Genomic DNA, 23,884 nt, shown 5'->3' on the forward strand with positions numbered 1-23,884 from the left:
TTTCTTACCTAAAAGCTCCTGTCTGCTGTCTGCTTTCCCCCCCATGCAAATTGTCCAGAAACAATAGAAGAGAGATTAGGTGAATCCTCAAAATGGTAAAGGTTGCCCTTGCATGAAAACCACTCTAAAATTTGATAGTCTTCATCCCCTTAGGAGTGGTCATGCCTGAAAATTTCACCCAATTGTGCCAAAAATTAAAAAGTTATAGACTATTCTTTTTGTTGTTGTTCCTGTGCAATTTTGTCAGCTAACCACAGAAATGGAGTTGTAGATCTGTACTATGTTCTTATGGTCAGCACAGAATAATATTGATAATATTAATATGAAAAAGTGTTTTCATCCTGATCTGTGTGTATTTACACAAATGTAAGTCTTGATTTGTTCCGTAGTGCTTACTCTTACATGGAGAAAAGCTACATGGTTGAAAGGATTCAAGTAAACTGTTTATGTGGTCATGCATGCAGGTTAAAAACAATAACCAAAATGTTATCCAATGTATAAAATGAGAACGCAATAAGAATTATGTTTCTGACCTCATAGATTGGCATTGCATTGAAGGTAATAGATACTAATGAATTTTTAAAAAGCCAGTTGCATAAGTAAGTTCATAACCAACATGTTTCAATATACAGTGCCACGAAATAGTATTTGCCTCGTGTCTGATTTTCTGCATGGTTGCATATTTTTGGCACTGAATGTTATCAGATCTTGAACCTAACCTAATATTAGGGAAAAGGGAACCTGAGTGAACAAATAACACAAAATTTTGATACTTTTTTCATTTGTTTATTAAAGAAAGTTAAGCAACCCTGTGTGAAAAAGTAATTGCCCCCTTAGACTCAAAACCTGGTTACGTCACCTTTAGCAGCAATGACTGGAGCCAAATGCTTCCTGTAGTTCTTGATCAGTCTCTCACAGCTCTGGGGTGGAATTTTGGCCCACTCTTCCATGCAGAACTGCATTAACTCAATGACACTTGTGGGTTTTCAAGCATGAACTGTGCCTTTCAGGTCCTGCCACAACTTCTCAATGGAGTTTAGGTCTGAACAATTTCTTGTTCCTCAATCGTTCTGATGTAGACCTTGTGTGTTTTGGATCATTGTCTTGCTGCATGACCCAGCTGCATTTCAGCTTCAGCTGACAGATGAATGGCCTGACATTCTCCTGTAGAATTCTCTGATACAAAGCAGAATGCATGGTTCCTTCAGTGATGGCAAGTCATCCAGGTCCTGATGCAGCAAACCATCTCCAAACCATGACACTGCCGCCACCATGCTTGACTGTTGGTATGAGGTTCTTCATGTAGAAATCAGTGCTTGGTTTTCGCCAGACATAATGGGGCCCATGTTGCCCAAAAAGTTCCATCTTTGACTCATCTGTCCGTAGAACATTGTTTGCCAAAAAGCACTTGGACAGTCGTCAAGAATTCTGGAACAATGGATGGAACTTTTTGGGCAACATGGGCCCTGTTCTGTCTGGCTTTATGTCTACACTATCACAAAGTGTCCTCCAACCCACTAGAGCAGATTGGGGGGCTTGGGCGAAGGAGAAATCAGCACAAATTGCCTCTCCCCTGGTGACTTTCTGTCCAAACCTCTGTTGGATCAAAGAGCCTTCTGTGGGCAGGGGGACACAACCTTGTATATTAAGTCAACATGATTTATCCACTGCAGCTTCATCTCAATTCTAATAAGAGATAAGTGCAACTTAAATTCTAAAAAAAAAAAAAATTATAATAAGCTAAAACTCTCTTTTTCATATTAAAAATTGTGTTTTTTAGGATTACTTCTTAACCATACAATAATTGTTTCAGTTTCCTTAAAAATAAACTGTAGTGATCAGTTGGCAAATGATTCATGTAGTTTTAGATGCTCTTTTCTGTCTGTGCCATTTAGATTCTCCCTGTCTGCCACCCTGCTCAAGTTTCACTTTCTTTCAGTACTGAAATATTGAGACAAGAACAGTTAAAATTTGAAGGTAGAAATGCCCTGCCAGCCCAGTCAGCTGGTTTTTAAAAAAATTCTGTTCAGTCAATATTTGTATTTGAGTCTCAAGTGGAGGAAAAGAGATGAAAAGCAAGCTACATTTTAACGTTTGCAATTAATTTATATAGCAAAAGTAAAGCAGATGGACCACATTAGACATAATCCCAACCCTCTACCAAGGCCTGAAAGCGAGAGTGGCAATCATAGCAAATCTGTTATGTAAAAAACATCCACCCAACAGCTGTTTCCTTCCTGTTTACTCTTCACTTCATCCCTTCATTAGTCTTTTATTTCTCCATTTCAATCCAGCTGTAATTCATTTTTATCACACAGTTCTGCCGCTGACCCACTAACTGTACACATTATGGAAAGGTAGAAGATTATTCTCTCTGTTTTGGTCTCTTTTTTGCAAAGTGAACAAAAGTATTTTCTAGAAGGTGCTGTAAGGCCTTGTTTGGGTTGGCTTTGAATGGGCAATCCATTTACCAAACTATTTTTAATTTGAGTTGACACACATATTTAATAGTAGTTTCAGTATTAGAAATTGAAGTCGGAACGGGTGCCTATTATTTTCCCAGCTTTAGTGTCTTACATACAGCCATGTTTGGAGTCTCTCCAAAGGAAGTGACCATACGTCAAGTCCTGTTTTCCTCCTTCAAATATCAGAAACCAGAAAAGCAAAGAGTGATCCTATTCTTATGCCTTCTCAATGGGATAGGATTTCTTTTAAATTCCCTTAGCCAGCGGAACACAATACTATGCCAGCATGAAAAAAGGTACATAACCTGGTTAGCTAAGACTACAATCTTATGCAGTCTTATTTAGGAGTAAGCCCCTTTGAATTCAGTGGGACTTTATTGTGTGTGTAAACATGTATAGGAATGTGCTAAAACTACATTTGGTATAACAACACAATCAAACAACTTGGCAGTACCAACATCTCCTTTAAAGCAAGAAATCAGTAAAAAAAATGTAGTGATTCATGTCCTCTGCTATAGATCCTGAACCAGTGGATGGGTTATTGCAATCTGAGAGCAGAGGATGGAGAGGGAGACATCAGCTGCTATGAATTACTAGATACTTCTATTACCACTCAGTAGTAAGACATTGTGTTGAGTACATAGGTAATGTCCCAACATTAATAAAGCAAAGACTTTTCTATTACTTTTATCTGAGGTAATGTCTTGAGAAGCATTCATGCATAAACATTCACTGAATGTTTATTAAGTAAGGGGTAAGATGGAGAAGAGAGCCAGTGTGGTGTAGTGGTTAAGGTGTTGGGCTACGACCTGAGAGACCAGGGTTCAAATCCCCACATAGCCATGAAGCTCACTGGGTGACCTTTGGCCAGTCACTGCCTCTCTGCCTCATGAAAACCCTATTCATAGGGTCGCCATAAGTCGGAATCGACTTGAGGGCAGTACATTTACATTTAAGATGGAGAAAGATATTTGTGGAAAATGTTTCATTGCAATTGGTCATTTTCTAGAATTGCACTCTAAGTGTTAATCCCAATACTTATTTACTCATAGAACTCCAATGTGTGGATATACTATAACATGCATTCCTTCCCTCTTAAGATTGATGCCATTACTCCAGGTCCATGCAGAGTTGTTCAGGTGCAAGGACTTTCTAGATCATTTAAAAAGAAGAAGAAGCCATTGGGCTCTGGGTTGGATCACATGACTTGAAAACGTTTGCAGTTTCCTTGAAAATGAGGGACAGGACCAGATTTACCTGTATGGAATGATGCTCATTCAAAAGCTACATATGGTTTGGAGCTTTGAGACCTTGGCCTAGGGCAGGTGTAGTATCCCTAGTTTCCTAGAAGACGAGGACTGCCCACAAGGTCTCACACTCTTACTTCTCTCTCCTGTGTTAATTTCTTTTCCATTCCCTTTTCAACGCTAACTACAGTTTGCCATTATCTGTGTTGGTGTTAATGACAAATTTGGCTAGCTGCAAAGCAGAGTTTGCAAATCTGTTTCTGACCATAATTCTAAGAAGGGCTGCCTCTGTTGGTTTACCTTTACCATCAGCGAGCCCCTGAGTCCATCTACAGCTCCTTTTGGCCCATTCTCATGAAGAATCTGAAACCTGGGCTGTAGCATCAACTCCTGATGCCTTATTTTGTCTTTTTTCCTTTCACCTTTTTTGGTGAAAAGCAGTATAAAAATGTCTTAAATTGCATGCTATGGCTTGATGCTAATCAATGCCTAGCAATAACATTGTTGCAAATGTAATGTTGCACTATAGATTAGCTCAAATGAGAGAAAGGGTGAATCAATACACAAGAGGGATAGGAGTGGGAAGGAAGGTATGCAGATGCGCTCAAGGATCCCTTCAGATCTTCTAACTGTGGTTATGGGATCTCCAGTGTTATGTCTGCATTGGGTTAAGTGAACTGTTTCAAATTATGAAGGTTTTTAAAATTATTTTCTGAAGTTGCAAGGATTTTCAAAATAGGTAGAGACTCATGCTGATGTAGTGTTCTGAATTTTGTGTTCAGTGTCCTGCACTGCTGTGATGAAGGCATGGCAAGTTCTTCCTAAGAGAACCTCCTGTATCTCCCAAGTATAAAATAGGGTCCATCAGTTTTAATAAAACGTGATACCGGAACCTTTTCCTGGCTTGGCAGAAGAAAACATGTAGCATTTGGTAACACAGCAGTGCATTAATTATTACAATAACCGGTATTGACACAAAAAGCATATGGTATTATGTTACATATTGGATCAAGTAGATCTAACATTAGTCATCCTTTCCTGTTTATAAGGTATCCATCCCTTAAAAGATAAAATAATTGTACCATTACATAGGAAGAACTATTTCTCTTTAAAAAAACAGTTATAATAAGCAAAGCCAGCTTCTATGAGTTTTTGTGTGGATATTGCAGAATGTTGTGAGACAGGATTCTAGATTATGGTTTAATCGTATTCTTCATAAAAACAATTACTCAAATTTAATGCCTGTAATGCTATGGTTAATGCCTGCTTTAAAGTGCTGAGGGCTGATAGTGACTAAGCTATTTGAGTAATGAATCCTAGGGTCATGGCTTATGGATGAAGCATATTAAATTTTTAAAATATTATTAAACCATTCACAGTATATTTTGAAAATGATAGGGTCACAGTTTCCATCTTTTGCAGTCTTATGGGAATGGGAATAAAATGATAAGCTTGCATAGATATAATTTATATTGTCTTTTCTACCCTAGAGTATTTTTAAGGCTGAAGTGCTAATGCTAATTGTAATTAAGCTCCATTTAAAGAAATGGAAGTGAACCAATCCACACTACTTAAATATTGAACAAAAGGTCACATACAAAAAAAGACTCAACTTTAAATGTTTTAAGTTTATTTTATTCAATTTTTTATAATAGGTTTTAATGTTTGTTTCATTTCGTAAGCCACTTTGGGTCACTTTTTGTGGGAGGCAAAAATGACTCATAAATGCAATTTAAAAAATAATTTGTTAAATGCTAAAGTGTGATGTATGGATTTTACCTGCAATAAACATAGAGAAGTTTGATTTCTCTCCCTCTCCCCACGCCCATCCACTGTTGCCTGGCTTATTGAGGAAACCCTGTCATTTAATGTGCCTGTTCCATGCATGTGATGGGTCACACATATATTTTGCCCATTTAAAAACATGAAACGTTTGAGTCTGAGTTCAAAACTTACAGTCTTTGGAAGAATGGCCATTGGCAGGACAAATTACATGGTCCCTTCCCATGCATATATGCTTGTCCCCAGAAGTGGTACAAGGGGGATGGAAAGGAATAAGTTAATTGCTGTGCTTGCATTGTTTCTCCATTTGAATCCTGTCTGAGCAACTTGAAGAGCTGGCCTGACCATTGATTTTTATTCTCTGTCTTTTTCAAGAGTGAGAGGCAACAGCTATGCCTGTAACAACTGCAGAATTGTGTTGTTTCCCCAATTCAAGATGTACAGTGGGGGGTTGAAGCTGCTTGTGTGTGTTTATGCGTAATCTACATTTTTCAGGCATGAGAGTTCATTTGCTTCTGTGGACACTTGTTATCTCTAAGAACATAAGAACATAAGAAGAGCCTGCTGGATCAGGCCAGTGGCCCATCTAGTCCAGCATCCTGTTCTCACAGTGGCCAACCAGGTGCCTGGGGGAAGCCCGCAAGCAGGACCCGAGTGCAAGAACACTCTCCCCTCCTGAGGCTTCCGGCAACTGGTTTTCAGAAGCATGCTGCCTCTGACTAGGGTGGCAGAGCACAGCCATCATGGCTAGTAGCCATTGATAGCCCTGTCCTCCATGAATTTGTCTAATCTTCTTTTAAAGCCATCCAAGCTGGTGGCCATTACTGCATCTTGTGGGAGCAAATTCCATAGTTTAACTATGCGCTGAGTAAAGAAGTACTTCCTTTTGTCTGTCCTGAATCTTCCAACATTCAGCTTCTTTGAATGTCCACGAGTTCTAGTATTATGAGAGAGGGAGAAGAACTTTTCTCTATCCACTTTCTCAATGCCATGCATCATTTTATACACTTCTATCATGTCTCCTCTGACCCGCCTTTTCTCTAAACTAAAAAGCCCCAAATGCTGCAACCTTTCCTCGTAAGGGAGTCGCTCCATCCCCTTGATCATTCTGGTTGCCCTCTGCTGAACCTTTTCCAACTCTATAATATCCTTTTTGAGATGAGGCAACCAGAACTGTACACAGTATTCCAAATGCGGCCGCACCATAGATTTATACAACGGCATTATGATATTGGCTGTTTTATTTTCAATACCTTTCCTAATTATTGCTAGCACGGAATTTGCCTTTTTCACAGCTGCCGCACACTGGGTCGACATTTTCATCGTGCTGTCCACTACAACCCCGAGGTCTCTCTCCTTGTCGGTCACCGCCAGTTCAGACCCCATGAGCGTATATGTGAAATTAAGATTTTTTGCTCCAATATGCATAATTTTACACTTGTTTATATTGAATTGCATTTGCCATTTTTCCGCCCATTCACTCAGTTTGGAGAGGTCTTTTTGGAGCTCTTCGCAATCCCTTTTTGTTTTAACAACCCTGAACAATTTAGTGTCGTCAGCAAACTTGGCCACTTCACTGCTCACTCCTAATTCTAGGTCATTAATGAACAAGTTGAAAAGTACAGGTCCCAATACCAATCCTTGAGGGACTCCACTTTCTACAGCCCTCCATTGGGAGAACTGTCCGTTTATTCCTACTCTCTGCTTTCTGCTTCTTAACCAATTCCTTATCCACAAGAGGACCTCTCCTCTTATTCCATGACTGCTAAGCTTCCTCAGAAGCCTTTGGTGAGGTACCTTGTCAAACGCTTTTTGAAAGTCTAAGTACACTATGTCCACTGGATCACCTCTATCTATATGCTTGTTGACACTCTCAAAGAATTCTAATAGGTTACTGAGACAGGACTTTCCCTTGCAGAAGCCATGCTGGCTCTGCTTCAGCAAGGCTTGTTCTTCTATGTGCTTGGTTAATCTAGCTTTAATAATATTTTCTACCAGTTTTCCAGGGACAGAAGTTAAGCTAACTGGCCTGTAATTTCCGGGATCCCCTCTGGATCCCTTTTTGAAGATTGGCATCACATTTGCCACTTTCCAGTCCTCAGGCACGGAGGAGGACCCAAGGGACAAGTTACATATTTTAGTTAGCAGATCAGCAATTTCACCTTTGAGTTCTTTGAGAACTCTCGGGTGGATGCCATCCGGGCCCGGTGATTTGTCAGTTTTTATATTGTCCATTAAGCTTAGAACTTCCTCTCTCGTTACCACTATTTGTCTTAGTTCCTCAGAATCCCTTCCTGCAAATGTTAGTTCAGGTTCAGGGATCTGCCCTATATCTTCCACTGTGAAGACAGATGCAAAGAATTCATTTAGCTTCTCTGCAATCTCCTTATCGTTCTTTAGTACACCTTTGACTCCCTTATCATCCAAGGGTCCAATTGTCTCCCTAGATGGTCTCCTGCTTTGAATGTATTTATAGAATTTTTTGTTGTTGGTTTTTATGTTCTTAGCAATGTGCTCCTCAAATTCTTTTTTAGCATCCCTTATTGTCTTCTTGCATTTCTTTTGCCAGAGTTTGTGTTCTTTTTTATTTTCTTCATTCGGACAAGACTTCCATTTTCTGAAGGAAGACTTTTTGCCTCTAAGAGCTTCCTTGACTTTGCTCGTTAACCGTGCTGGCATCTTCTTGGCCCTGGCGGTACCTTTTCTGATCTGCGGTATGCACTGCAGTTGAGCTTCTAATATAGTGTTTTTAAACAACTTCCAAGCATTTTTGAGTGATGTGACCCTCTGGACTTTGTTTTTCAGCTTTCTTTTTACCAATCCCCTCATTTTTGTGAAGTTTCCTCTTTTGAAGTCAAATGTGACCGTGTTGGATTTTCTTGGCAATTGGCCAGTTACATGTATGTTTAATTTAATAGCACTGTGGTCACTGCTCCCAATCGGTTCAACAACACTTACATCTCGCACCAGGTCCCGGTCCCCACTGAGGATTAAGTCCAGGGTTGCCGTCCCTCTGGTCGGTTCCATGACCAACTGATCTAGGGAACAGTCATTTAGAATATCTAGAAACTTTGCTTCTTTGTCATGACTGGAACACATATGCAGCCAGTCTATGTCCGGGTAGTTGAAGTCACCCATTACTACCACATTTCCTAGTTTGGATGCTTCCTCAATTTCATATCTCATCTCAAGGTCTCCCTGAGCATTTTGATCAGGGGGACGATAGATCATTCCCAGTATTAAGTCCCTCCTGGGGCACGGTATCACCACCCACAACGATTCTGTGGAGGAGTCTGCCTCTTTTGGGGTTTCGAGCTGGTGAATGAAAGTTGCTGTCTAGTACTTCCAGGAATGGTGTGGTATATAAATCCATTAAAAAATGATGACTTTGCTGAATAACACTTAACAATGTACAACTGATAGTTGTATAATCATTTGGAAGTAAGACAGGCATGCTGAAGAGGTGTTTTCTTCTGGTATCTGAAGAAGCTCTTATTCTTTCAAACTGTTTTTATGTTAATAGGTTCAAGCACAGGTCCGCCATGCAAAACTGAACTTTGACAAACTGAAAACTGATGTCTGTCAAAAAGTGGATCTTCTTGGAGCAAGCAGATGTAATCTTCTGTCTCATGTGCTGACGACATACCAGGTATAAAAAAAAACCCCACTAACCCAGAATAATAATGATACCCACATGCCTTTATATAATCATAAAGTTTTCCTACTCATAAGGCTAAGGATGGGGAAATTTTATGGGATAATGCAGGAAATCTTAAGTATAAGTCAGCATGTGAATGTTGAATTCCACTGGTTCTTTCCATTACAGACAACCCTTCTTCATTTTTGGGAAAAAACATCTCATACCATGGCAGCTATCCATGAAAGTTTCAAAGGGTATCAGCCATATGAATTTACAATGTTGAAGGTAAGGAATACATAGTGCTCTGTTTATTTACATCCACCTTTGTAGAGTAATTTGGATAAATGAAAGAAGGGTACCATGATTCCTTGTTATTGAACATTTTCACACTTAGGAGTGATCGTCAATTTCTATATATCACAAGTGCACTTCGCACTGTCTTTTATAAATATTTTGCTATCAGGAGAAACTGGGGCACTTCTATCATTTGAGTTATTTTGTCTCCAAATTTGTGTATTGTATTAAAATGTATATTGTAATCCCAAGACATAACATTGGGCTGGTTCACATTTAATGCTAAACCATGGTTTGGTGCTATGTGGATGAGCCTCAACGAGCCTGAGCAAAGCATTCCTATATAGCCAGTGGAGGATTTCTGCCAAGTATACTTCAGTTTGAAAGAATCCCAGCTCAGTGCTACATGCAAATCAGGAATACTTGATTAAAACAAACATTGATTAGTTAAATAAACCAGCTTCATAATCCACATCACATCCAATTTGGCCTTGAGCTTTGTTGAAGCAGATATTTGAATTTGGAACTAAGAAGGTATGTGAGTTTGGACAGTCCAAGTCCAACACTTCAGCTGCTACACTATGCTGATATTAGTGAAATTTGCTCACAAGTATGGTCTTCTAATATCAACTTATAGAAAATTTATCTTTTGAAATGCATTGCTTCTTAATACAAAATAAACTGTTCTTAGTTTTGTTATGTAATTATTTCCATAGACCATGCTGCAGCTATTTAAATTAAGCAAGCATGTCATTTTTCTAACATTGAGTACAACTTGGTGAAGGTTAGGCCTTTTAAGACTGATGGGTTTACAACAGTATAATTACAAAATCGGCAGTTTTATGAACTGATCATTTATTCATGCTAAAGTGTTATCTCTAGAAAGAGAGACTCTGCCCTTGGGATTGTTTCTGGAAATAATACATTGTTTTAGGGGTGGGGGTTCTTTTCTTTTTGTTAAATCTGGTAATGAACAATCTGATAAAACTTGTTTTCTTTGCTTCAGATATATTGTGGAAGTAGTGCAATTGCAGCTGTATTTCCTGATAGTTGCATTTGTTCTTTGAGAGAATATTTTTAATGCACTAACAAATCCAAGAATTTTGTTGAGGAAGAGATTATTTTGTTTTAAGATTTAGGATTAATTCTGTTTATCGTTAGGGAGAATGTTAATGTTAATTCCTCTTGACTCCTTATTTTTTGTTTAAAGATTAACATTTAAAATTTTGAAATATATATTGAATAGAAAAATTAATGCATCATTTATATGGTATAAATAAATTCATGTATTTTGTAAACCACTTAGTTCTGTAAACCATAATTAAAACAGGACCTTAGCTTAGAGGTTCTACTTACAATCAAGCAGTATATACATTTTGTTTTAAAAATAAATATATTTCAGCTGATTAATAATGAAAGCAGGGGAAGAAAATATAGCATAGGAACAAACAAGGGTGGGGATAACTGAGGAAGATGGCAAGGATCATTAACTATAATTTTATGACAGGGTTCCTTGAGTGTTTTCTCAGTTGAGGTCTTAACTGATCTTTTCTCAGTTATTGTTACTGAAGCATCACTGTCGTATGATTTAGCATTCTTTGTGTTTATTTTTTCTTAAAGATGACACCCCCCCATTTGCAAATGCCTCTTCTGGTGGCTTCCCATGTCCTTCCTAAAGCCTTTACTCCAACCAAATCAGCAGATGAAAGGCAGGGGACAGTCAAGCAATAGAGAGAAGGACCACTGAATAAGGATGGAAGTAAGGTTGACTATTTGAGATGGTAATAGCAGAGGACCATAGTCAGGGCTGCCAAGTCTTCTGAGCCTAGGGGGACAGGACCTGGGAGTTTGAGGTGGTGCATAAGAGGTGGAGACCAGACCCTAGTGGGTCAAGAGTGCTGTCTGATTGGCCAGGTGGCACATCTGCTAGGTTGAAGGGCTTAGCCTGCTGGGTACAAAACAAAACAATTTTTTTTTAATTCCTTTAGAAAACATTCTTGAAGAAAGTTGGAGATGAGCTCTCCCTTGTCCCACCTCTCCCCCCCTTGATGTTTTAACTCCTTTGCTTTGAGACCCTGAGAAGGGTGTGAAACTTTGGAGTAGATTCTGATAACCTTAACTACGGTGAGCCTCACCATTTCTCATGAAAAGGCAGATAGGATTTGTAGGGGTTGTATCTGGTACCTGTTACACAGCAAGAAAGAGAGGGGGAGTCTGTTACTAATTTTAACACATTTTCATTAGACACAGACAGCTACAAAGCTTATGAGATAAATAGTGCCTTTACAGTTGCATCACCAGTTCCTAGCTGATTTTTAACTGCTTTCATGTATTTTACATTTTGCAACAATTATAAGAAAATATATCCTTGCTATTCCTCAATATAACTTAATTTTTTTAAAAAATAAAGTTTATTTACAAGAAGCACAAATTGTATACCTGATATAAAAGGAGTACAAATGAGGACTGTGCCAAACGTTCTCTATTACAAACTGATGGTGCAAAAGGAGGCTTATAGAGGAACCTGAAGTGGTTTTCTAAAGACTACTAACAGCTTATGTTTGTACCAATTTGTTGCTGTTCACAGATCGGGTGTGATTTTATGTTTGAAAAATAGCACTTTTTGCTAGTAATGGTGGTGTTATCATGCACCTGATCATATTATTTAGTCCTGAAGTATGCTGCTGTTACTGTTTTAAGTGTCATAGCTGGCATCTGGGTCCATTGCAGAATCTTACGCCTTTAATATGATTGTGCTAGTTATGGCATGCTTATTGCAAGTAATAGTTCACCACCACTTTCTTGTTGCTTGTAGGGGCATTCTTAAGAAAAGATTTTATGACACATAATTTATTAATGTTTATTATGAGAAGCATTCTTGTACCACCATTCAATCGTATTCTCAGGATAGTTTACAAAAATAAAAACAAACCAATTTAATGCAAATATAAAACATAAAACAGTCTAAAAGCTACAGAATGATAAAACAGCATAAGAGAGTCAGCAGGATTAAAGCTGCATCTTAAAAACTTGGGAAAGTAGATATTATGGTCTTTGCCTGGCACTGGAATATTAATAAAGTAGGCACCAACCAAATCTCTCTAAGAAGGGTGTTCCACAATTGGGGCGCCACTAGTAAGAACTTGAAGTTGAGAGCTGTAAGTAATTATCAGAAGGGTTGTTTTTTTGTATTTTGTAGGGCTATGGATGGACCCCCTGATCTGATTTGTGGCTTTGATTTGGAAATACAGAATAAACACAATGTGGTTCAGATAGATTTGGACTCAATCCAAGCTACTTTGAATGGGGATCACAATCTGAATATTATGAATCTCCAGAAATCACATTAACTTTCATTGCAAAACCAAAATGGCCATAACTTTCTTGTTTCCTGACCTTGGGACACAACATTTTGAGACATGGTAGCTGCAACGTAGGGTATTAATCCTGCCAAGTTGCATATGGATAGCTCCAGGGTTATCATGCTTGCCATCTTTAAAGTGAAAAATGCTTTAAAATTAAGATAGACTTAAGTTTTGGATTTTTTTACACAGGGTGACATGGTAGCTCCTATAGAGGGAATTAACCATGCCAAATTTCAGGTGGGTAGCTCCTGGGGTTTTCATGACAGCCATCTTTACAAATGTGCTTTTTCTAAGAAAGGGTTTTTTTTAAGACCCTTTTGCATAGGGTTCAAATTGTCTGCAGCGGTAGTGAAGGAAAAATAAAAATATTATTTAATATCAATAATATGCATTGTGGTTAGCAATTGTAAATGCTGGCTAATATGTCGACAAGGTTTGGCTGGCTGGCTGGCTAGTAATAATAATAATAAAAAATGTAACCACACAAGCTGGCTGCTTCTTATTGTTTGTAGGTAACAACTGGAAAATAACAACACTGAATTCAGAAAACTGTGGTTAAATATGTCCACAAGGTTTTAATAACAATTCCTAGCGATGAGAATAGAGTGAAATAAAATACAACACAGACAACAATTTTTTTAAAAAATACGTAAATAAAGATGGGACTGGGAAAGAATAGAAAACATGCACAAGCTGAACCGATGCCACCCAGGTCTCACCAAACATTTCTAAGACACAGAATGTACAAAACCATTCTGTATTTTAAGACTTCACCCTTCCAAGCACTGTGCTTGGAGAGTGTTAGGTGGGGTGATACAATTTTTTAAAAAACTATCTTTTAATTATTATGAAGACAACAACAAGAGGAAAACAAGAAGAAAACAAGAAACAGAAACAACAAGCAAACTCCGGAATCAATAAGGATACAAATAACATTTTTTTAGATACAAAGTTTTTTCCAATATTACATAAATTAAATCAATAATCATAATAAACTGATACTGAAAAAACAAACAAATATAACTTACATATTTCAACTCAGTATTTATAAATTGGTTAGCAAATCTTTCTTCCTTTCCTTTAAGAAAACCAAATAGATCTAGCCATTGCTGGAAGTTGGTCATGTAATCATGACTGTGTTTGGAGAGTGTTAGGTGGGGTGATAGCATTCAAGCCTTCATCCCTCTCTCCCCACCCTGGTGTTCTCCTTTATGGTGTTGTAATTGCTTCATTTCAGAGACATCCTGTCTGGATTCATTAGAGAATGTTTGGAATTACAAAACTGAACAAATTTCTACAAATCAATTTGGGACTAGCCGATCCACTCTGTAGAGATTTGTAGCTGCTTCAACCTGATTTGGATAGGATGCAAATCAGCCAGGTTTGATTTGTGGTTTGTAGTTTGTACATAGACAGTCCTCAGCCCTAGCACTTTGTGCTCAGGTAGTTGTGCTAGAAGTGTCGCTTTAGTGTTCTGGTTGTTCACTGCCCTGAGATGGTATCCTGATATCAAAGGAGTACAAATGAGGACTGTGCCAAATGTTCTCTATTACAAACTGATGATGCAAAAGGGGGCTTTTAGAGGAACCTGAAATGTTTTTCTAAAGACTACCAACAGCTTATGTTTGTACCACTTGTTGCTGTTCACAGATCTGGTGTGATTTTATGTTTGAAAAATAGCACTTTTTGCTAGTAATGGTGGTGTCATCATGCACCTGGTCATATTTTACTAAGAGACGAGCAACAAATTGAGAACAAGTCACTGAACTAGCTTTGCTTGCTTTTAGTGATGTCATCACATAGTCACATCTGACTGATTGCATGACAATATTTTGAATCCCAAAATGGACCCCAAGCTGGACAAATGTTCTTTTCCCAGTCTATGTGTTGATTCATAAATCCATTCCATCCCAGTGGTATTAATCTGTGTGTGTGCATGTGGTGGTGGTGGGGGTAATCCACACAAAATGTACTTTTGAACAGCATATTAAATATTATCTCTAAATACACTTATCAGATTGTAGTCAACTCTTACTCAGAGTAGCAATGAAACCACCCACCATATCTCAAAATATGTATTTGTAATGAATTTTGATACGTTGTTTGAGCCAAGAATGGTATTGGAACATTCAGAAAGTGCAAAATCATGTGGATAACTAACAGTGTGATCCTATGCATGTCTACTCAGAATTAAGCCCCACTGAGTTCAATAGGGCTTACCATTCGGTAAGTGTGTATAAGATTGTAACCTAATTTTAGTCTGGGAGGTGTAGTCAGGTCAATTCATACTGGAATTTGGAAATACTGGATTTCTCAAGCACCCCCTAGCAGCAGCTGATTAGGGCTGAAAATAGACCCACAACTCAGGTTTCCTGCTGCCATCTAAATGCCAGATAAGGAGGTTATGGGCCATCTTACTGCATTGGGAATTGCACTTTCCCCCCTCCATGAAAAAGTTGAATGAAGGCTGTCTTCCAGAAAGATCATCAAAAAGGAAGTCACATTTTGCAAAGGAGAAAATATTTGTGAAATATGGCCTCCATCGTTTTGGTAAGAAAATGCCTTAGTAAGGAAACTTTTCTGAAGTGTCTGTCATATTATTTAAGATTAGAATAAATGCATCTGACTCTTTTAAAGAATGGAGATGGAAGAATTCTATAGAATACAACCAGGCCATGTGTTATACCCACATTTGTTCTGTTTGATCTGCTGCCTCCATTTTTCTATCCAGGCAATAAGTGATCAAATATAGAGCAAGTAAACAATACCTCTTTTGGACTGATGGTTGTTAATAAGGTAAAGGTACTGCCTTCAAATCGATTCTGACTTATGGAGAACCTAAGAATAGGGTTTTCATGAGGCTGAGAGGCAGTGACTGGCCCAAGGTCACCCGGTGAGCTTCATGGCTATGTGGGGATTCGAACCCTGGTCTCCCAGGTCATAGTCCAATACCTTAACCACTATACCACATATGATAATTTCTGGGCATTTCAAAAATTTGCTGCCTGAATACAGTTAGTTCCGTAAAAGTTATTATCCTAACTATCTTGGAAAACTAGCATGGCAACCACCCTTCTAATTGTCTATATGGTTGAACTGGTAAAATCAGACAGTGATGGGTACAGTGAATGATGTGTGAGTACTAATGCCTCAGCATTGCTAAAGCTAAGCAGGTATGGACCTGGTCAGTGTCTTGGATGGAGACCAATGTGATTCCATATAAGAAATGAATGAATGAATGAAACTTTATTTTTACCCCGCCCTTTTTCCAAACTGGAACTCAGGGCGGCTTACAAATAAAACTACATGTAGTTAAAAACATACAAAAATATACAATTAAGATACAATTAAACTATACGCAACCTTAAAACCATGAAACAGGCACTTAGAATACTAAAAAACAATTTAAAATAATACATAACAGCATAAAACAATAAACAAACCTTGTAGAACCCAATCCTAATCCTACAAAGCATAGAAAAGCATAAAAGTTTGTTAAATAAATATATTCTTGTAAAATCAATCAGTGATCTTGGTCAAGCGGCTTTACAAAATTACTAGTCCACAAAAATGTTTCCTAGGCTGTTTTTGCACACCCATGTTAGTCATTGCCACCTAAAAGAAAAAGACTGCCAACTTTCATAAAGCCTCTGTTCTTGGTCTACTGGCTGTAATTTCTTAATTTGCAAAGGTGATCAGGCCTAGATTATAGATTCACTAATAGGCAAAAAAAACTTACGGTTTAAGAATGTACCTATAGCCAACAGATATTTCTGTCAAACTTTAAAAAGCAGGGAAATTGGGTAGCTATAGTGAACACACCAGGGGAGCAGGAGACCTGACCTCCTCTCTGAGATATTGTACTGTCCTACAAATTTGCCAAAATGCAAACATAATTTGGGTTGGTCTTTCACAGTCCAATCCACTTGCTGTGTAGCTTGGAATAATTTGGTAATATGTGCCAAAGGAAGGGGAGGAGGAGGGAGGAAGGGGGAGGGGATTGGATGGGTGGGCACTGGGCAGAGCAGAAGCCCCTTTCCTTTCCAAAAGGAAAACATTGTGAACAGTATCAGTCTTTTTCAGGGTTTCCCCCACCTTTTTTTTTCTCTTTACCGCAGGCACATGTAGCCTCCCACCCATATTTAAACCAAACCTGGCCCTGGCCACATCTACACCAGACCTTTATTTCACTTTAGACAATAATGACTTCTCCCAAAGAGTCCTGGGAAGTGTCGTTAGTGAAAAGTGCTGAGAGTTGCTAGGAGATGCCCTGTTCCCCTCACAGAGCTTTAATCAGAGTGGCTGACTGCTAAACCACTCTGGCCACTGGAGCTCTGTCAGGGGAATAGGAGTCTCCTCTCAGCACCCTTCACAAACTACACTTCCCAGGATTTTTTGGGGGAAGTTATGACTGTCTAAAGTGAAATAAAGGTCTGGTGTGGGTGTGGCCCCCTGATTAGGCAAGCCAAGCAGCTGTGAGTCTTGCTTTTAGAACACTGACAGTTGGTTCTTACTGAGCATGCCCAGCCTTATCATTGAGTTCAATGTTAAGTTTCTTAAATTAAGTAAAAATCAGCCAGGCATTTTTTTTAACTTTTGAACTGCAAAAGATGAAGGTCAGAGTATGGGGCAAAGTCAGTAATAGGATTACAGGTACTCTGTGAACATGGATGATTTTTAATTAATCTCAACAAATTATGAGAACTCTGACAGAAAAAAGTCCAAAAGGGGTCTTGTTTTTCTCTCTCTTTTTACACTTTGAACTCTCGATTCTCTTTGACTGTTTTATGTATCACAACGAAAATTTAGAAGGTTGTTAAGCAAGTGTTTATGAGTTCAGGACTATAAGTTTTGTAAGGTTTAGTTTTGAAATGAGCTTATGGGAAGCATCAGAATGGCATGGGGTGTTTTCAATTTAACCTTGCAGAATGCGAAAAATCCATGCTGACTATGGTTTATAGCCGCTCTCATGGCTGTATAATAAATAACTCTAGTGCAAAAAATACTTTTCTAGTATCAACTGCTCTCTTTGCAAGCTGAAATCTAGGCTCATCTAGGCAATAATGCTGGCACTGCCACTTCGGATAATTTACCTGTTTGGGGAATAAATGTATCTTATATCTTCTGATCCATGTAAATATTTATAGAAAAATATATTGTTCAAGAGAAAAAATATGCAAAAAATGGAAATATGCAGGCTCTGCACCAGGGGATGTCCAAGTTGGGCCCTGGCTGATGCAGCCCAGAGGGGCCCATCCTTAGGGTGGGAGGATGGCATGGATCACGGAGTGGGAGCTCCCTGGCACACACACACACACCTATAAAGGCAGTGTGGGCTTCAATAAAGACCGCCCACCCCACCTACTTGTCATGTTAGCACATCAGTGCACATACCTCACACACTGTGTGTGCATGCCTGCCATCACCGAAAATGGCAGCAGGGGCATCCCCAAGGAGTTGATGGCAGGCATGCACACATGGCATGCACACTTGTGCAAGAGTAAGTGGGGCGGACACTCCTGTTGTAAGCCCCAGCCCTCCTGTATCATGCGGGGGTGTTGGGCTGTACTTCACTGAAGGTACAGGGCAAGCTGGTGTCCAAGGGCTCAGTCATGTCTGGCACCGGTCCTGGAAATATGCATGGTAATAATGAGGTTAACCGTCTTATCCTTTGAGCAGCATTTCATTATACCTGATTTTATAAATCCCAGATTGCACAACAATACAACATGCATTTTTTCAAAAGGAATAACTGTTCGTTAGTTGCAAGAGAGTCTTGTGGCTCCTTAAAGAAATGAATCAAGTTGGTGCTCTTATGCTTGTGGAAGGGCTTTTGATGCAGTAGATGTCTCCACTTATGGAAGAAAAGGCAAGGTGATTTTTGCTGATTTCCCTCCTGTAGCTCCCAGCGTTCCCCAAAAATTGAATGAATTTTTTATTTTGATCAAAGATCAGTACAAAATTGGTCCAGAGACTTGTGGGAGCCTTCAGAACAGCTGGGGCAGGTGGGCTGCAAGGGAAAGGGTGAATTGGCAAAAATCACCTCTCCTCCTCTCCCATTAGTGGAGACATTTGCTGGATCAAAAGCACTTCAATAAAGCACAAAGCCATCGGTTGGATTTCACCCTGACAACCTAATTGTGACATAAGCTTCCATAGAACCCATTCTGTGGTGGGGCAAGGGCTGAATGATGGGTCACAGCTCCAGGGCCCTGCAGCCCAGAGAGATAGAGGAGAAGGACTATAGCCTATCAGCAACAGTTGCCCCAAACATCTTTCCCTTTTCCTCCTCTATTCCTGCCTTCCCTTTTTTTAAAAAAAAAAATGGGCATGATGTGAAGTGAAACTCCAGACAGTTCTCCTGTCATCATTGTTTCCCAGAGTGCTGTGCCTCTGGGCCAACGTGGGAAATGAAGAGGATGGACACGAAGTGTCTGGAGCTTAGCTCTACAGGGCACCAGCTCTGTGTGAAAAAAGGAGGAGGAAAAGGAAAGATATTGGAATTGCTGTTGCTACTGCCACATGACCTGGAAAAGGGGAGAAAGGGACAAGACCAAATGGGATGTGTGTGAACAGGAAGAAAGGACCAGGACCCTGTTGCTTTCTTCAGACAATTTTTTTACAGAGGTTGGTGGGCATGCTAGAGCCCAACAACTTCCATAAAAAGTTTTGAAGAAAGCAACAGGGACCTGCTCCTTTCTTCCCACATGCCACGTGGTAGAGTGGAAAGAAAGAGTCTCTTTTCCTTTTACTTTGTTAAAATGAAGAAAAGTGGTCCTGTTTTTGTACACACACAGAAAGGGAACAAAAGGCTTCTTCTTTCTTTTAACAAAGTAAAGAAAATGGGACTCGTTCTCTGAGTTCCTTCTTTCCCTCACTTATTAGGCAGCAGGAAGGAAGGAGCCAGGGAGGAGAGACAACAACAGTGGAGGAGGCGTGAGTGTGTAAGAGAAAGAGCATGCACGAACAACAGGGCGCCGCCATTGAACCCACTTTTCCAGATGGATGAAATGTTCATTGACACTATTGGTGCAGGGACTCAGCCCCATTGTTTTGTATAGTAAGCTTCCATTGATGCTCCTATGTCTTAGTCTTCTCTTGTAGTGTAGCTATACCACACATGGGAGCAGGACAGGGAAAAGCTTGTTGTGATCTCTTAAGACACTGTTGTTCAACCGTAGATCCCCAGATGTTGTTCGACTACAACTCCTATCAACCCCAGCCAGCTTAACCAGTGGCCAAGGACGATGGGAGTTGTCATCCAACAACATTTTGGACCCAAGGTTGAAGAACAGTGTCTTAAGAGACTTTCTACAGCTTGTTCATTAGAGCCAAAAACATCAATGCTATCCTCGGCCTCTACAGTAGGGCCCCACTCATATGGCAGGTTCTGTTTCAGGTCCCCACCGAAAAGCGAAAACAGCAGGAAAGTGGGGCCCTACTCAGCTGTAGCATGCGAGCTCCCCACCGATCACCTGGAGCGCAGGGAGGTCCAGCCGACAACAATCAGCTGGAGTGCGCGAGCTCCCCGGGCTACAGCTGACAGGGATCAGATGGCGCACGTGAGCTCCCCACACTACAGCTGATTGCATGCTACAGCTGATTGCATGCTACAGCTGATTGCATGCTACAGCTGATTGCATGCTACAGCTGATTGCATGCTACAGCTGATTGCATGCTACAGCTGATTGCATGCTACAGCTGATTGCGTGGGGAGCTTGCATGCTTCAGCTGATCTCTGTCAGCTGGCGCTGCCGTATTAGCAGAACACCGAAAAGCAGGGCGCAGACAAGCGGGGCCCTACTGTATTGCCTAACATTAGATTTATTTATTTATTTATTTATTTTGGTCCTAGATTAGCGCACACAGAATGCGGCAAATCAGAACAATGTAAAATACAATACAATTATAAAAGTATAAAAACTTTCAGACCCTGGAACCTGAAAAGATATTAAAATAATCTTATTTTATCAACATTCTATGGCAGATAATGGTGGCTGCACAGAAACTAGCGACTTTAGCTGCAACCTAGGGGTTCTGATCTGAAAAAAGACATGATAAATAAAATTAATCTGATCTGCCAGGAATTTTCTGTGAAATTGGGGTAATAAAGATGAGTTGGATATCATGATAAAAGGAACAGTATAATAAAACATGTTGAACTGTTTCTACTTCCCCACCCCTTCACAAGCACATAATTGCTTTTGATGGAGAACCCTCCTGCATCTTCCCCCTAGAAGTGCAGATGGCAGGATGTTGGATGTAGCTAATGTAAATGCTTTTCTGAATTTGGACATAATCAAGTTTGCCAAGTAATTTTCAGGCACATATGTGCCCCCCATTGTCCCTGAAATCAGGGTTTATTGTAGCCATACTTAAATGATTTTGCAATTCTGTATCCTAACCATATTCAAACAGTAACAGTGAACAGTATTCGCTGTTGAATACTAGTTTTAGGTTTGGTATATGCAAGAGCTAAAAGAGTAGTAAGAGTGAATATGAGATTCAGTAATTTCTTGTTCAGTGTCCTTTTCCATTTTGTCAGAAAAACATTGGTTAAATCAGTAGGGCCAGTCCTAATATTAGTGTACATATATGTGTGTGTGTATGCCTAAATATTAGTATTTTTGCAAAACATGGGAAAGGGTGGGATGTCTCAGTCACTTGCCAGAATGCATATTTAGCTTTTTCTTTGCAAATTGTCTCTGTTACAGTTAAATAGAGTTTATCGGACTATCTACCTGTTTTCCATTCTGTTTCCATTAAATTTATTCCTCATTGAATTTCACTTGCTGGCCTCTTAACGTTTTAGGAATTCTCTTTTTTTCCTATTTAGACTGAAGTAGTTATATGCAACTTTGATCAGCTTTCAGCCTTTCTTATTGTTGATATTCTATATTCTTTTCATGCATGGATTGGTGGGTGACCTAGAGTTTACAAGAACCTGTAAACAAACTAACAGACAGTGAAGAAAAAGACGAGGAATTGCAGCTAGATAATGCCACATTAGAAGATGATCAGCAGAGTCAGTAAGTCATATTATTTATTTATTTATATGCTGCTTATATGCTCCGTGGTGCAGAGTGGTAAGCGGCGGTAATGCAGCCAAAGCTCTGCTCACGGCCGGAGTTCGATGCCAACGGAAGGAGGAAGTCAAATCTCCGGTAAAAGGGGTTGAGGTCCACTCAGCCTTCCATCCATCCGTGGTTGGTAAAATGAGTACCCGGCATATGCTGGGGGGTAAAGAAAGGCCGGGGAAGGAACTGGCAATCCCACCCCATATATACTGTCTGCCTAGTAAAAGTTGCAAGACGTCACCCTAAGAGTCGGGAACGACTCGCACTATAAGTGCGGGGACACCTTTACCTTTTTACCTTTTATATGCCTTTATGTCTTCTGAATGGTTTACATGCATAAAATCAATTACAAAAGTGATTAATTAAAATACACCAAAAGATTGAAAACGCTGATTTGAAACAAGCCAATTAAAAAGATTAACAATTAAAAGAGCGATTAAAACAGTTGGATCAGAAAGTTTTAAGTTCAGAGGAATGCTTTCCTAAACAGGGGTGTCTTCAAGAGCTGGTGAAATATCTATATGTATGGAGCCTCTCGTATTTCAGCAGGAAGGGCATTTCACAACACTGGTACCACCAGTAAAAAAGCTTACCTCTGAGTTACCACAAGTCAATCATCAGGCCATGGCAAAACTAACCAGGTTCCATTTGCTGATCTTAATGCTCTTCCCAGGCACTGGAGGGTAAGACGCTTTTTGCGGTAACCTCGTCCAGAGTTGTTTAGGGCTTTCTATGTAAGTAACATATAAAATTGGCTCAGTGGCTAATAGGCCGTCAGTGCAAATCCAATAAGGAGCACCACTCACCATCCAGGCCACAATTGTTGGAACAAAATAATATTTTGGATAACATTTTGCTTTCAGATTCATTTTAGCTCTACAACTGGAGAAAATGTGTATTTGTAATTGTAAATGCAGAAAACAAGTAGGCTAATAATTATCAGCAATGGAAGTGCAGGCTTTGAGTTGGTGGCTGTACTTTTGGGCTTTGCCAATGATCTTCTGTATTAGTAACATCTAGGTCTTTTGCCCACATGAACTGATACCCTTTTCCCAAGTAGTTTTTCACTTCATGTGAAGTGCTGTGAAGGAAGCCTATTTGCAATAACAAAAACCCTATACTGGGATATTAGGATCATGCAGTGTATGAGCATCCCAAGCAGAAGAGACAGACAGTAGGTAGGAGGGGGTGGAAACTTCTTGCCAGAAAATTTCCCTCTACTTAAAAGATTAAAAAACAACTGTGGCTGAAGCTAATGGACACACCTTTCTTGTCCCATTCCCTTTTACCTTTTTGTTTCCATAGCTGACTCTCCTTATTTTCCTCCCTCTTCCCTTATATTTTGTCCCTCTGCAGAAGAGCACATGTGGAAACTATTTTGTCAGCAAGTGAAATGCCTTCGATACATGTGTTGCAGGTGTTTCCTTATTGATGCCCTTTTGCACAGGGAAAGCATTACATTGCATAGATATTACATTATTTTAGTCCACCTATCTGCTGTACCTAAAATTTGAAATGGAACACTGCCACTAGCACTTGCCCACTTTTGCTTCTCCTCACTGACATATAAGCATCTTAGGTATATTATATAGAAGACAAAAACATATTTATCTCTCCATGTTTTCCTTCTTTGTCCCTCTTCCTGTTGCACACAGGAGTTGGAATGGATCCATTGCTCACTTTGAACACTGATGAGCCTTTGTAATCTATACAGGGTTTGGCAAGTGATCCAGTACAGCAGCAAGTACTCTGTAAAAGTATATCCTGAGAACTGAGCCTGATGGGATTTTAGTTACTTGTGTCAAGAGGACTATACAGATAGGCTGTATCTTAATCTTTGGTAGCTTAGCTGATTGAGACATGAGAAAAGGAGATGGAGATGTGATCCTCCTCCTATGGAAACATCCAGAATCAGAGATAGGGGTTATGGAAATTGCTGTTACCACACTGCCAACTGTTTTAAGTGTTCAAGGTTGTTGTTAAATGTTCAAGACTGGTTGTCAATTTATTGAAG

The 23,884-nt window shown here is 39.5% G+C and overlaps 1 protein-coding gene across 11 annotated transcripts in view; it reads left to right on the top strand.

Moving 5' to 3' along the window:
- ICA1 (islet cell autoantigen 1) overlaps window positions 1–23,884 on the top strand; it is a 105,730-nt gene that overhangs the window by 57,950 nt on the left and 23,896 nt on the right. For all 11 annotated transcript variants that reach the window (XM_061586847.1, XM_061586841.1, XM_061586846.1 and 8 more), the window contains exons 7-9: window positions 9,018–9,143; window positions 9,321–9,419; window positions 21,725–21,822. In XM_061586847.1, the coding sequence (XP_061442831.1) occupies window positions 9,018–9,143; window positions 9,321–9,419; window positions 21,725–21,822 (323 nt within the window). The remainder of the gene's footprint in view (window positions 1–9,017; window positions 9,144–9,320; window positions 9,420–21,724; window positions 21,823–23,884) is intronic.

Source organism: Rhineura floridana, chromosome 10 (assembly GCF_030035675.1).
Source record: "Rhineura floridana isolate rRhiFlo1 chromosome 10, rRhiFlo1.hap2, whole genome shotgun sequence".
Taxonomy (NCBI): Eukaryota; Metazoa; Chordata; class Lepidosauria; order Squamata; family Rhineuridae; genus Rhineura; species Rhineura floridana.